Source organism: Orbicella franksi, chromosome 10, assembly GCF_964199315.1.
Source record: "Orbicella franksi chromosome 10, jaOrbFran1.1, whole genome shotgun sequence".
NCBI classification, from domain to species: domain Eukaryota; kingdom Metazoa; phylum Cnidaria; class Anthozoa; order Scleractinia; family Merulinidae; genus Orbicella; species Orbicella franksi.
In genome coordinates, this window is record NC_138154.1 from 24,192,379 (window position 1) to 24,207,292 (window position 14,914).

At 38.8% G+C, this 14,914-nt stretch overlaps 2 protein-coding genes across 2 annotated transcripts in view; both read right to left on the reverse strand.

The window, feature by feature from the left end:
* LOC145499555 (beta-hexosaminidase subunit beta-like) overlaps window positions 1-3,222 on the reverse strand; it is a 16,601-nt gene extending 13,379 nt beyond the window's left edge. Inside the window, exons 1-2 of the mRNA XM_081479077.1 lie at window positions 2,398-3,222; window positions 150-1,931 (exon numbers count right to left, since the gene is read on the reverse strand). Of these exons, the coding sequence (XP_081335203.1) occupies window positions 150-522 (373 nt within the window). The 5' untranslated portion in view covers window positions 523-1,931; window positions 2,398-3,222. The remainder of the gene's footprint in view (window positions 1-149; window positions 1,932-2,397) is intronic.
* Window positions 3,223-3,255: 33 nt separating this feature from the next.
* Window positions 3,256-14,622, reverse strand: LOC145499556 (bifunctional arginine demethylase and lysyl-hydroxylase JMJD6-like). Its single transcript, XM_081479078.1, has 10 exons — window positions 14,165-14,622; window positions 13,001-13,209; window positions 12,234-12,386; window positions 11,710-11,810; window positions 11,069-11,312; window positions 10,155-10,300; window positions 9,449-9,491; window positions 7,214-7,440; window positions 5,480-5,569; window positions 3,256-5,014 (listed from the first exon to the last, which is right to left on the reverse strand). Exons 1-9 carry the CDS (start codon window positions 14,217-14,219, stop codon window positions 5,491-5,493), a joined length of 1,257 nt encoding a protein of 418 aa, XP_081335204.1. The 5' UTR covers window positions 14,220-14,622; the 3' UTR covers window positions 3,256-5,014; window positions 5,480-5,490.
* Window positions 14,623-14,914: the final 292 nt, after the last annotated feature.

Consider the following 14,914-nt stretch of genomic DNA (forward strand, 5'->3'; position numbering starts at 1 on the left):
CTGCATTCTGGGATCAGGTTAAAAAACTAAAATTTAGGGGTCAAAATTATCTCCAAGTAAAAACAATCTGCTATCATTACAACGTTTAAAACATAAAGCTTGCTGCAAAAACTACAAGAGCTTTTAATTTTAGGCGAAAGGTTACTTACAGGACTCGTCCGACTCCAGCGATAGAGGTGCATATTTTTCTTCAACCTTAACGGATAGTTGAGTAATTTGAGGTAACCCTGCTTTTGGTTTTTCACTAGGATCGGGAAAAACCAAGTCTCTGTACCGTGTAAACGCTTCCTTGAGCACATCACTCGTTTCACCCGTTGAATCGAAGGAGAATTCGCTTGAAGTCAGTGTATACACCTTGCCACTCGCGTTGTTCGATTGAGGTTTCGGCCAAATGGACCCTGTGACGTAATCGATGGATGTTCTAACCCATTCCTCTTCTTCTTCTTCGTTCCACGGTTCTGACAGACTTGCTGAACAAATTGTCAAAGCAAAGGCAAGGAAAAGCAGCTTCAGTTCAATCATTTTGAAGTAGCAACGGGGAAAGCGTGTCTACACAATCCGAACGGCTATTTTTGGAGGGGCTTAATTCATCACCTGGCGCAAACAAGTCACAAGACAACCTGGTGATGAACACGTGACAAAAGTCGTCCTCGTGCATTTTCCAATACTCAGATTACAGTACTTTAACACCAAAACAATAGCTAACAATGGTGTAATATTTACAGGTTCTTTTTTAAACTGATTTTTGACTAGTAGAAAAATCACACAAACACTACAAACTGTTCACCCATGTCTACACGTACATCGGCGATCACTGTCAAGCATTGTGATTCGGGTTGCGTGACGCCCCAAGTACCCAATAGATCGCTCCACTGTCACGTAACGAAGTCAAGAAATGGTGATGTTATAGGAAATAAATAAAGAAGGTACTTCTCCAAGTTTTAGGTCTGTGCGTCTTCCCAAACTTCTAATATTCCTCGAAATGTTTCGCAGAAATTTGCAGAGCGCCGTATGGAAATGCCATAATGCTGTACGCCAATATGGCGGCCGGAAAATGGTGTAAACATCTTGAACTATATACTGTACTTTGCATATCTAGGCGACTGACTATCTGTACTGAACAAACAAGCATTTACACAAGCACTTTTCCTAATGCTCTAACTTCTAAAAAGGCTAAAAATCTTGAGATAAGTGCATATTTTTCTTTTTTGACAAACGCGACCGGAACTATGAATTCAAAATGCGCTGGTATCCAAATGAAGGACGCTATTGAGCTGCAAAATTGTAAACAGATATAAATTTACCACCTCTTATGCCTGATGAGAATAAAATCTTTGGTGGCTCTTTAGTTTTGGATTTTAGAAAATGATGACGTCAAGTGAAAACGATCTATTACGGATGCGGGGTGGAGAGTCCAGTTTGATCGGCTGTTGCTACTAAACTGCGCAACAGGCGTTGTGGGTTGGGGAACAGCCGCAGGCGTTCTAACTTTGGTGACGACATTTGGACCTTCAAATCACAGTGTTGTCAAGGGCAACTTTCGTTTCCAATGGTAACAATACAACAGCAGCGCGTGGCCTACAATATTTCGCGCGCTTTGCTGCTATGACGTCAAAGGTCGACAAGCTGCCACTGGAAACGGAGTCAGCTGCCCGTGACAGCAACACAAGTTGAACGTTAAAACCTGGTCACCAAACTTACTCAACTGATAATTTTAGTCCATCACAAACAAAATAACATCCAACAATTTTAAGCATGTTACAATAATTTTAATCGTACTCAATATCCACGTGTTTTTAACGCATGTGTTTGCTTATGTCACAACATTTCGAACATTTCGAACATTTCGAAATGCATTCAAATTCATTACGCCGGCAAAAATATTTGTTCCTGAAGATCCATGCTTGTTCTTCATTCCAATGAGGATTAACCTAGAGTGAAGACAAAAAAAGCGGTTTAGCAAGATTTATAAAAAAAAATATCACACGCAGCAAGCTACGAAGGCGTGTTCAAGAAAAAGGGGACTTACTAAACACAGCATCAGAGGGACGCGGAGGGGGGACCCCCATATGAAAAGGTCGAGGGGATGCTCGTCGTCACGCTTTAGGGGTGTGAATCAATGATTCTGGTCTCACTTAGGGCGTTCATAGCAAAACATCACTATTGTTGAATGCGTTTCCGGCGGAGGGGCTCCACTTACAACAATAACACCTTGAAAGATTCTAAGAACACTTTGAATTTTAAGTTCATATCGTTAACGACGCAGTTAAAGAAAACGACGTACAAACTAACGATCTTAAGACAATGAATTCCACATGTCTTATCAGAAATAAGGTATCTTCAAACTTAACACAATGCAAATAAAACTGACAAACTCATTGAAGACTTTTGGCAAACCTTAATCTCTGTCATCTGCCTCGTTTTGGAGAGGGTGGACGCACACACTGTTCATCTCTGGATGACATTAACGGGGAATTCAGCTTTGGCCTAAAAAAAAAAAGAAAATTATATAAAGAAAACAAAATGATTGGTTTGGGTTTTAATCCTGATTGGATGATAAAGATGCGCGAATGTTTAAGGGTTTTTAAGTAATGATCCACATAAGAACTGTAGCATTTTCTATTGTTCTGCGACAATGCGCTTTCCCCACATTGAAACTGTTGTGTTTTCATACGGAAAATGTATCAACCGATGAAAAGCAGGTTTATGAAATAAAATTTATGTATTTAAACTCTATTTTGAAAGGTAGTTTCGTCTGTGTTAAAACATTCAAACAATCACAACAGTCGTAAACAAAGACAATAAAAGCTTCTAATTTTTCAATGTTACCCACATAGGATTACTGTGGTATTTAGACTCAGAAGAGGTTTAGTTGAAAGGAAGATAGTTGATCAATTACGCATAAATATATATACAGCTACCTGAAGTTTTGCTAGAGTTTGTTGATTGAACCAATAAGAAGTATGATACAACAATAGCAAAGTTGCACAAAAGTTAGCACCTTTTTGCATTCCTTGCCGCGTGGTACTATCCTTCTTAAATGGACCGTTACTTAAGCGAATTGCTTGGCGTGATACTAGTAATGCAAAAACCACAACAAATACGATTTACCTTGACACTCAAGTGAAAACCGCTCAGATGGAACAAATGTTTTGAGTGCTGAGATTTCAAGATCGAATCTGCTCATGAGCGATGAAAATTCCACAAATTTTAAAAAAGCCAACTGGGGAATACTTAACAATTGATTCCAGCGATAGAGGTGCATATTTTTCTTCAACCTTAACGGATAGTTGAGTAATTTGAGGTAACCCTGCTTTTGGTTTTTCACTAGGATCGGGAAAAACCAAGTCTCTGTACCGTGTAAACGCTTCCTTGAGCACATCACTCGTTTCACCCGTTGAATCGAAGGAGAATTCGCTTGAAGTCAGTGTATACACCTTGCCACTCGCGTTGTTCGATTGAGGTTTCGGCCAAATGGACCCTGTGACGTAATCGATGGATGTTCTAACCCATTCCTCTTCTTCTTCTTCGTTCCACGGTTCTGACAGACTTGCTGAACAAATTGTCAAAGCAAAGGCAAGGAAAAGCAGCTTCAGTTCAATCATTTTGAAGTAGCAACGGGGAAAGCGTGTCTACACAATCCGAACGGCTATTTTTGGAGGGGCTTAATTCATCACCTGGCGCAAACAAGTCACAAGACAACCTGGTGATGAACACGTGACAAAAGTCGTCCTCGTGCATTTTCCAATACTCAGATTACAGTACTTTAACACCAAAACAATAGCTAACAATGGTGTAATATTTACAGGTTCTTTTTTAAACTGATTTTTGACTAGTAGAAAAATCACACAAACACTACAAACTGTTCACCCATGTCTACACGTACATCGGCGATCACTGTCAAGCATTGTGATTCGGGTTGCGTGACGCCCCAAGTACCCAATAGATCGCTCCACTGTCACGTAACGAAGTCAAGAAATGGTGATGTTATAGGAAATAAATAAAGAAGGTACTTCTCCAAGTTTTAGGTCTGTGCGTCTTCCCAAACTTCTAATATTCCTCGAAATGTTTCGCAGAAATTTGCAGAGCGCCGTATGGAAATGCCATAATGCTGTACGCCAATATGGCGGCCGGAAAATGGTGTAAACATCTTGAACTATATACTGTACTTTGCATATCTAGGCGACTGACTATCTGTACTGAACAAACAAGCATTTACACAAGCACTTTTCCTAATGCTCTAACTTCTAAAAAGGCTAAAAATCTTGAGATAAGTGCATATTTTTCTTTTTTGACAAACGCGACCGGAACTATGAATTCAAAATGCGCTGGTATCCAAATGAAGGACGCTATTGAGCTGCAAAATTGTAAACAGATATAAATTTACCACCTCTTATGCCTGATGAGAATAAAATCTTTGGTGGCTCTTTAGTTTTGGATTTTAGAAAATGATGACGTCAAGTGAAAACGATCTATTACGGATGCGGGGTGGAGAGTCCAGTTTGATCGGCTGTTGCTACTAAACTGCGCAACAGGCGTTGTGGGTTGGGGAACAGCCGCAGGCGTTCTAACTTTGGTGACGACATTTGGACCTTCAAATCACAGTGTTGTCAAGGGCAACTTTCGTTTCCAATGGTAACAATACAACAGCAGCGCGTGGCCTACAATATTTCGCGCGCTTTGCTGCTATGACGTCAAAGGTCGACAAGCTGCCACTGGAAACGGAGTCAGCTGCCCGTGACAGCAACACAAGTTGAACGTTAAAACCTGGTCACCAAACTTACTCAACTGATAATTTTAGTCCATCACAAACAAAATAACATCCAACAATTTTAAGCATGTTACAATAATTTTAATCGTACTCAATATCCACGTGTTTTTAACGCATGTGTTTGCTTATGTCACAACATTTCGAACATTTCGAACATTTCGAAATGCATTCAAATTCATTACGCCGGCAAAAATATTTGTTCCTGAAGATCCATGCTTGTTCTTCATTCCAATGAGGATTAACCTAGAGTGAAGACAAAAAAAGCGGTTTAGCAAGATTTATAAAAAAAAATATCACACGCAGCAAGCTACGAAGGCGTGTTCAAGAAAAAGGGGACTTACTAAACACAGCATCAGAGGGACGCGGAGGGGGGACCCCATATGAAAAGGTCGAGGGGATGCTCGTCGTCACGCTTTAGGGGTGTGAATCAATGATTCTGGTCTCACTTAGGGCGTTCATAGCAAAACATCACTATTGTTGAATGCGTTTCCGGCGGAGGGGCTCCACTTACAACAATAACACCTTGAAAGATTCTAAGAACACTTTGAATTTTAAGTTCATATCGTTAACGACGCAGTTAAAGAAAACGACGTACAAACTAACGATCTTAAGACAATGAATTCCACATGTCTTATCAGAAATAAGGTATCTTCAAACTTAACACAATGCAAATAAAACTGACAAACTCATTGAAGACTTTTGGCAAACCTTAATCTCTGTCATCTGCCTCGTTTTGGAGAGGGTGGACGCACACACTGTTCATCTCTGGATGACATTAACGGGGAATTCAGCTTTGGCCTAAAAAAAAAAAGAAAATTATATAAAGAAAACAAAATGATTGGTTTGGGTTTTAATCCTGATTGGATGATAAAGATGCGCGAATGTTTAAGGGTTTTTAAGTAATGATCCACATAAGAACTGTAGCATTTTCTATTGTTCTGCGACAATGCGCTTTCCCCACATTGAAACTGTTGTGTTTTCATACGGAAAATGTATCAACCGATGAAAAGCAGGTTTATGAAATAAAATTTATGTATTTAAACTCTATTTTGAAAGGTAGTTTCGTCTGTGTTAAAACATTCAAACAATCACAACAGTCGTAAACAAAGACAATAAAAGCTTCTAATTTTTCAATGTTACCCACATAGGATTACTGTGGTATTTAGACTCAGAAGAGGTTTAGTTGAAAGGAAGATAGTTGATCAATTACGCATAAATATATATACAGCTACCTGAAGTTTTGCTAGAGTTTGTTGATTGAACCAATAAGAAGTATGATACAACAATAGCAAAGTTGCACAAAAGTTAGCACCTTTTTGCATTCCTTGCCGCGTGGTACTATCCTTCTTAAATGGACCGTTACTTAAGCGAATTGCTTGGCGTGATACTAGTAATGCAAAAACCACAACAAATACGATTTACCTTGACACTCAAGTGAAAACCGCTCAGATGGAACAAATGTTTTGAGTGCTGAGATTTCAAGATCGAATCTGCTCATGAGCGATGAAAATTCCACAAATTTTAAAAAAGCCAACTGGGGAATACTTAACAATTGATTCCCGCTTAAGCTTGCATCGTCAAGTTACGATACCCGTGGGAAGTTTGGAGAGCATGAAAGAAGCGTGACGACTGTTTTTCACTAGCGCCTGAACATAAGTATAAAAAACAAACATGGTCCACGTTCTCACACAACGCAGAATTTGGTCATTTCACGTTCTTTGTTTTTTTTTACAGAGAACGGCAAAGAAATGTACCAAGAATTCTAACGCACGTGAATAGCCATTGTGCTGCTCATTAAATCGTTTGTTTAGCGACGTTCCCGTTGCCGTTCCCTTAACCAGCGTAATTTCTTAACAAAAGGTGCTTCTTGACAGCGCCTTACTGCATCAACGACGGTTAATTTTATTAATTTCTATTTCAAATCTACCGCTGTGTTCCAGATTTAGTTTTGTGATAGTTTTGACAGTTATGAACAAAGTAAATGAATGCGTTAGGGTAGGCCAATCTAAAAAGTTGCTCTCGGCTACGCCCAAGTCTAGAGCAATTCTATCTTCTTGAGTGGTCTCCAAACTTCTCAAGTGCATCATGACTAAACGATACCTCCTCTTTCCTTTTCAAGATGCAATAACTATTGAACTATGACGCACGCTAACGTACATTGTATACTGAGTTTGACTGCGCGGTTTTGGCAGCTGTGTTTTGGTAGCATATGGTTTCTCCATGATCTTGGTATTACTGAGTGGAAACCAGTTTGATCTGCAATCTTAGGTGAAGCGCTTGTTATAAGTGGGAACTTAACAATCTGCACTGGCTTCAGAAATACATGTGTGCATTTCGTCAGCCCAGAACTTTCACTTTAATTAATTTTTTTTATGTCAGTAATGCCCCCCCCCCCGCCCCCAGCCCCCACACACTGCCCTCTGTTCTTTGTACATGACTCACCGTTTTCTTCTCCGTTTGTCTCCGTGTGAAGGGCTGTGTTTCTCCTTCTCTTTGCACCTGTCACCTTCAGAATCTGATGACTCAGACTCTGAGGATTCACTTGACGACGATGATGATGATGATGACGATGACGAGGACGAGGCTGAGGAGGACGAGTCAGACTGGACACCAGTAGGTTCATCTATGTGCACACTGTCTGCAATCTCTGCTATCTCCGCTCTCTCTTTCTGTTAAAAGAAGTAAAACCACTCACATCAGATGCTCATCAGAGTACATGTAAAAGTCTCCATTAAGCCAGTGTCCCACTTATATTGCTGGAGTTTATCCTAATTCGGGTGGCACAGACTAGTACGAAGTGACTTGACGTAATTCTAAACTGACGCGTCTGGAAGGAATACTATTCCATAACCTGATCAAGCGTTCTTTGTTTTCAGGGCTCGACACTAACTTTTCAACTTACTAGCCTAGTGGCTAGTGATAACTTAGATGTTACTGACCAAAAAAATGTTTTTACTAGCCAAGCGTTGAGGTTGGCTACCTTACTACATAAAATTTTCGCGACATGTTTATTCCATCGTTTGGGGGTGTATATTTTGCGACACTTAAATTCCGCGATTTTGCAAAAATTTTTGTATTTTGAATCACTTTATCTTCTCCTTTTTGAGTAACACAATTTATTTCCTTGGCAAAGTTACTTGAACATGTCCTTGAATTTAGTAAACCGACTTTATCAAAGGTACAATAACGTCAAAAGTAACAAAAACGCAATGGCGGGACTATATGTCAACAGTAACATAATGTGTTATGTTTTCAACACTAACTCTTCGCGTCACTTCAAATTTGCAATTTTTTTTAAGACGTGAAATTCGCGAAATTAACTGGCCGCGAAAATTTTATGTAACAAGGTAAGTCCAATAAACAGCAGAATTACTAGCAAGACTTGAGAGCAAAACGCAAGCATTTCTCTTTAATACACAATGTTGGTAATTACATTGAACTTAAACTGGTTCCAATAAAGTTAATTCCAGTTCCTGAAAAGACTTTCAAGACTGTTTTTCTTTGAGACTTCCTTGGAAAACTATAGAGACCCTGAGACGTCATTGTAAAAACTATTGAGACTTCTTTACAGACTGACAGGGACCGTAGAAAGCAAAACAACTATTTGAACAATACTGCAAACTATCGTTGGTAAAATTTGACTGCTAAAAACAACTGATTTAAATGTCGAAGGAAATAAATCTTTCTCATCTAATTATCTCTGTAATGGTGAACTTGCAAGTATGCATACGACGACAGATCATCCATGTATCGTTACTATATAAATGAAATGTTATCCCTTTACAGATCCACACAATTTTGCGCATGATTTTATCAGGAAGCTTGTGTCTTGTTCCACTAATTCAAACAATAAAAAAGAACATTGACGTGTTCTTTCAGAAAATGCTGTCTTGTTTGTCAAATATTTCGTTCAACATAGTAACATGTTCAGTTATCTGTTTACGTACCTCACAGCCAAAAGTAAACAAACTTAAATTTGCATACGAGCTGAACAACACGTGCCTTGTCACATGGTACATGTATGTCCACAATGAAATTCTGATCTTGTTTCCGAGAAAAGGGTTTGTTTTCCTTGACAAAGACAGAAACTAGTTCGGCCAATTTCATTGTTTACAAGCCAAAGTGGCTAGTGGAAATCGAAAACCTACTAGCCAAAACTAAATTTCTACTAGTCTGTGGCTAGTTGGCTACCGTTAGTGTCGAGCCCTGGTTTTCCTTTTTGTTTTGTTCAACGGTTATTTTGTCCTCTGGTTAGCTAGTCCATCGCAAGGTTCCCCCGCAACACTAAATTCGAGGTACCCATTTACACCCCAAATGGTTTGGGGTAATTTGAGAGTGAAGTGTCTTGCCCAAGAACACAATGAAATGACCACAGGGAGGCCTGGAATCTGAACCGCACAATCCAGGGTCCTAAGTCCCGGGGGGCTCCCCCAGGGTCCAGTGGACTAGACATCAAGCTACCTCTCTTCCAGTTGCGTGACCAGTTTGGCCAAGGCAAAATAAATTTGAGAGTGGCAGAAAGTACCAGAAATTAAACTTCTAAAGAAATTTAGAAAACTATGTACGACAAGAACCAGAAGTATAGACTGCTTTATCTCTGGCAAATCTAGTTCTATACGTTACACAGTGAAGAATTGTTATCGCAATGATTACGTTTTAGCAGTGGAAGCAAATTACCTTGAGCCTCTTGTACCACTTTCTGGATAGTTTCGGTCGTCCCCTGAAAAAGTTTCACGTAAGATTTTACAGCTTGTCAGACGGAGAAATGCACTTCCTGAGATCAACTCAAGGAATTGAAATTTAATTCAAACTAGAGAGATCATGCTAAGATAAGGCCCTGCTTGATTTTAGAAATGTTGCCCATACAGTGTCCATTTCACTCATGACCACCAGTTTCTATTTGCATGAGGTGATTTAAGGCGTTTTGTTTTGCAGTTGTGTTTTCTAAGGTTGCACTACACCTCCATATATTGCAAGGCTGTCCTTAATTCCAACCATTTGCTGACACCCAGTCAAATTTGCAGCTACGAAAACAATAGAAGGACTTAGCTAAACTTCGGCTTGTAAACCTTACATCTAATGAGTCTGATACACCCATCATCTAATCATCAATATTGTGTTTAATAAATAAAGCAGGATTATAAAGACTTAGTATACTCTTCTAGTGCTACAATCACCCTTGAAGCCTGCTCCAGGTCCTCAGTTACTGGAGATGATTGAAAAAGTGGGCAATGAAAGGGGCCAGGCCTAGGCCCCAATCAATATTTTCCCCCCTGTATGGCTTGGAACTGTGTGGCTACCATACTCGGTGAACATTTTTATTGTCCCTTCCAACACAGCTGATCCAAATGACTGTGATCACTAACATTAAAAGACCCTTTACCTGACAGTTTTGTGCCACACAACATTAAAATTGACAGGTGAACAGAAATTCTGTGTGACAGCAATTGTTGTGTCCAAGTTGATGACCACATGCCACCATCCACCAGGGATAAAAACTGTTTCACCAGGGCAGTGCAGGATCTCAAGCTAAAGAAAAAAATCAATATAATACAAAATCAATATAATACTAATAATCACAGTCAAAACAAAAAAAATTTACCCATTGGGCTTGGGCTTTTTCTTTTCATTCGTGAGCCTGGAGAAGGAGGGTCTTTGTGTTCAACCCCCTCTTCCCCATATATATTCATATATACCTTATTCAAAGGAGGACTCTCTTTTTCTGAGGCAGGGGGTGTAGTGGGGGACAAGAGAGGCACGTAGCTCTCTATCTGTTTATTCTCAAATCAACTGTAAAATAATTATATATTAAGTTGTAAATATATAACTACATATTTAACTTCTTTTGCATAGCTTTTACGTTTTTGTAATATTTTCCACAGGGCCGTTCTGAAAACCACTTTATGTGAGATCGCCCCCCTGTATAAATATTATTATTATTATTATTATTATGATCATCATCATTATTATTATTAATTAAACAAATATTACTATATGACTAGCTCCATGAGTGGCCAAGATGATCCAAATTCCGCACTATGATTGACTACCTGAGTGGGCAAGATGGCACCATCTTGCACAGGCAGGTTTATGCACTGTCTCACAAGAAAAATTTTACTGGAAAAAAAAATCCTCATCCTATAAGTTCAGTCAGGATGGCTGAAAATTGGTCTCATTCTTCTTCTTTTGCATAATATTTATGGACCTTGACTCTGGCAGGAAAAAAAAGAATTGGCAAATATCCAGCCATCTTGGCCTCACGCTCTGTCAATAACCCTTATAATTTCTATCACTTACTGGTTTATATTCTTGAGGCCAGGAAGGTAACTGTGTCTTGGGAAATATTTTGGTAAACCAGGTGATGGCTTCATCTCGTTGATCACCCCCTTCTGCACTGGTGACCTTTAGAAGATCCTTGGGAACGTTTGTAGGGAACAATGCCCAGCGTTTATGTCCTGATACAAGACTGTTCCAGGCACTAGTTCCCAGGGGGTCAATGTGAATTCCTGTGCCTGAACGAGCAGGTCCCATAACAAACCACCTGAAAAAGAGACATAACTTAATAACAAGTTTTGATATTTAACAAGAGGAAGGGAATAGTGGTGGAAATTTACGAGAGACTCACTCACATTAAGGTCACATTTACGACTACGACTTTTAGAACTGCTCGGTGATTGTAGAGTCCTAATTTCGCCTGGTAGTTTATTCCACAGCTTTGGTCCCAGGTAGGTGAGCTAATAACCTTTTTTAGTAGATCAATACCACACAAATTGCAAGGACACAAGCTGAATAACTAGGGAACCAAAATATTTACTCTTTGGTTGCCGAAGTGAAACAGGAGGCTGTTTTGTTTCCCCACAACTGCTTGGAAGTAAATAGTACTAATTGTTAATCATCTCCAAGTTTATAATAATCAGAATGCAAGATGTATTTTGTACCTATAAGGCGGCCTTCTCTTCTCTCCAGCAAATCTAAAGAGGTCATCAGCAAAGAACCGTGGAACTTCATAATCATTCAACAACCTCTTCTTCTCTGCATGCTGTAAAATCAATAAAAAAACAATCTTTGCTAGCTATTCGATCATTAAGTAAACATATGGAGCACTTTAATCTGTCCTGGATTTTACTGTCTTCTACATTGTATTAAGTAACACAAACCTTTGACTGTATGTTGTACATAGAGCAGGCGACACTGACCTCAAAGGAAGTTTTCATGAGCCTCTTGTATTCCTCTGATTGTTAAAGATAGCCCTCTACCTCATATCTTATTGAAAGCTTAGAAGAAGTAGAGTAAAGTTACAGTACCGCTCAAGAGTAAGTTACCACCTTCTCAAGAGACGAGAGTCTCGTCTCGCGAGAAATGAGATGAGAGGTGGCATCTTACTTTTGAGTGGAGCGGTACTGTATGGTGCTTTATTGTTCCATGAAATAAGCCTACATGTGTGTGCTGTAAATGAGCTTACTTCGCCAAATGAACTGTCAAATATGTACAGTGGGCTGTCGTCCCTTTGATGTGTAATGTACTCGCTGTAATATTTCATTTTCATTTTCACTGCATAGCCATCGTCATCTTCGCCAACTTTAAATTTCTGGTGTCTGTACTTCTTTGCCAGTCTCTATAACACAAGGATTCATAAGAATATATAAACAATAGCCTCCACTTGGTGCAAAAATATGCTAGGATATATGTCCACAGACATTATCTGTTTCAAGAAAGGGTGCAGCTCAAGGAAAACTGTGAGTTTTGAGTGTATTTAATATTAATATTTAATATCTGAGCATACTTTCATGCCAAATGGAGGTGTGTTTACCATCTTTCAAATTTTTTTCACAACATGCACAGTTTTGAAAAATTTAGGAAAATTACTTGACAAATATTCCCCAGTTTTAGCTCCACGGACATATTCAGTCGCGTGACCAATTCACACACTGAATTGTGTATGAGATTTATCATGTCAGATCTTTCAAAAGCAAAGAACAAGAAGAGCCTGTTATATTAGTTTCTGTTTCTCCTGCTATAGCTACACAAATGAGGCATATTGTTGACAAGAAAAGAATATAAAATAAAATATCTTGGAATTATACATTTATGTAGAAGTCGAGTTAGATTAATATACCAGTACATCTACATTACAGATTCTCTGTTTGAATTTTCATTTACATGTACAATCATGACCCCAAATTTTCACGTACTAGTAACTACATGCACATGTGTATCTTTTCCACATACCTCAACAGTCCACTTTCTCATTGATTTCCAGTGATCCATGGTATGTGTCAATACAACAGGAATTCTTGGTTTTTCATACCTTTCAACAAACTCTGATTTAGAAATCTTATTGCAGTCCTGTCGTGGAACATTGTCTCTAACAGTTCCAAGACTAGTATCAAAATTTTCAGCATGATTCAACTTGGTCCACTCATCTTCTCCTTTTAGTTCTAAAAGAACATTAATATAATAAGTGGTTTGCAAACAGTCACAAACAGTTTAAAGAATGCTTTTCCTGGAAAATATTTTGTACAGTTCAAGTTTTAAAAATACTTTATTAAAAACACTTTTATGGGGCTCTGCTGTGGACCATAATTTATCCATCCATAGTTTAACTTCATGGGCAGATCGTTATCTGTCCAATGTCATCAAAAATGAGCAAACATACAAAGTCCACAAATGCAGCTTTGAGCCTCTCCCTTTAAACAAACAGCTTTCGCAGAAAATACCCTATACAGTATAGTGAATGCACTGCTCTAATCTTAAATTACTACTAGCAACCCCAAAAAACAGGTCTCATATTGCACCCCCACCTCCCCTTGAGTCGGCCGCTCCTCCTCAATGGCCACTTTCCTCTGTCCCTGAGGTGGCTGTAGTGGAGAGGTTCGACTGTAATTCTTGACTTTATACATTACATAACCTTTTCTTTTTCCTAACTACTAAGTAGCCCGTGTAACTGATTTTAAAATATCTTTTAGACATTCCTAACCTTCCTTGCTTAACATTTAATGACAATCAGTACTGGTAAAAGGTCCTCTGATACTTGAACCAACCATAGACATTTCACCCAGCATCACTACAAACTTAAGCCTCAAATTTTAAAGATGTAGTAGTAAGCTTAAGCTTACATCAAAGCTATAGAGCTTGATCTTAAAAACTACACTAAAATAAAGCTTACAGTTATGAAGAAAATAAGGACGAAATGAAATAATTCACCAAAATAATGATTTATCGATCAAAACCGAAAAAAGCTACTAAGTGGAGAAAATAAAAATAAAAAAAATAATAGTAATTTACTCCCCAGAATGCCAAATCCAAATTGAGATAAACAATAACAAAACCACACTCACATAAAAAAAACATACAATAGAAGGTAAACGACAAACGGATTTTCATAACTCTCACCTGCTCTAGCTTTACGCTTAGCAACCTCGATTCTCTTTTGCGCTTTGCTATCCATTGCGTAATTTTAATAAAAAGTTAAGCCTCGCATGCTCTTCTTTCCGTCTATATGCGATGTTTTGACTAAATGGTGTTATCACAAACGACCAAAACACAAAGTGCCCGAAAGTGGCCACAAATTTTGTCTGCCTTTCTTGGAAATTGCGCATGCAATGCTTCGGGTCAGCGGATACTCACTCCTCCCAGTACTTCACCGATGGCATTGTCAAAGTAGCTGTTTCATCATCCTATAATCCACTTTGACGATGTTATGACGAAATTCACTTTTAATAACAGGACAGACGCATGACAGACTGACTTCAATTTGTTTTTTTACAATAACAAATCGTCAAATTGTCCGCTCTTGTTCGTTGACGCATCGCATAAATTATAAATGGATGTGTCTGTCCGCTTATTAACAATGAAAATTGGCCAATGAGCGTGCGAGAATTTCTTCAGCTATCATAAAACATGTATTTTCTTACAGAAAAAAATAGTAAGCAATAGAGCACTTTTTCAGCATATGAACACGAGGAGGGTTGGGAGAATTCGAGACAGTTATGCAAACTGCAAGACGTAGTCAAGGGTTTGCATAACTTTCGAGAATTCTCCCAGCCCCTCCAGTGTTTAGATGAGGCTATGTGAACACGGAAAAAGTGCTCTATTGCTTTTATAAAATAATTCTCAAAAATACGCGCGAATCTTAAACGTCAC

Excerpts from the sequence above, each read along its gene's own strand:
- LOC145499556 (XM_081479078.1), bottom strand. The coding sequence starts at position 14,219 with ATGGATAGCAAAGCGCAAAAGAGAATCGAGGTTGCTAAGCGTAAAGCT. Across the intron at positions 11,811-12,233 it reads TTGACAGTTCATTTGGCGAA|CATGCAGAGAAGAAGAGGTT; the intron begins GTAAGCTCATTT and ends TTGATTTTACAG. Across the intron at positions 7,441-9,448 it reads AGTGGTACAAGAGGCTCAAG|AAAGAGAGAGCGGAGATAGC; the intron begins GTAATTTGCTTC and ends TTCTTTTAACAG.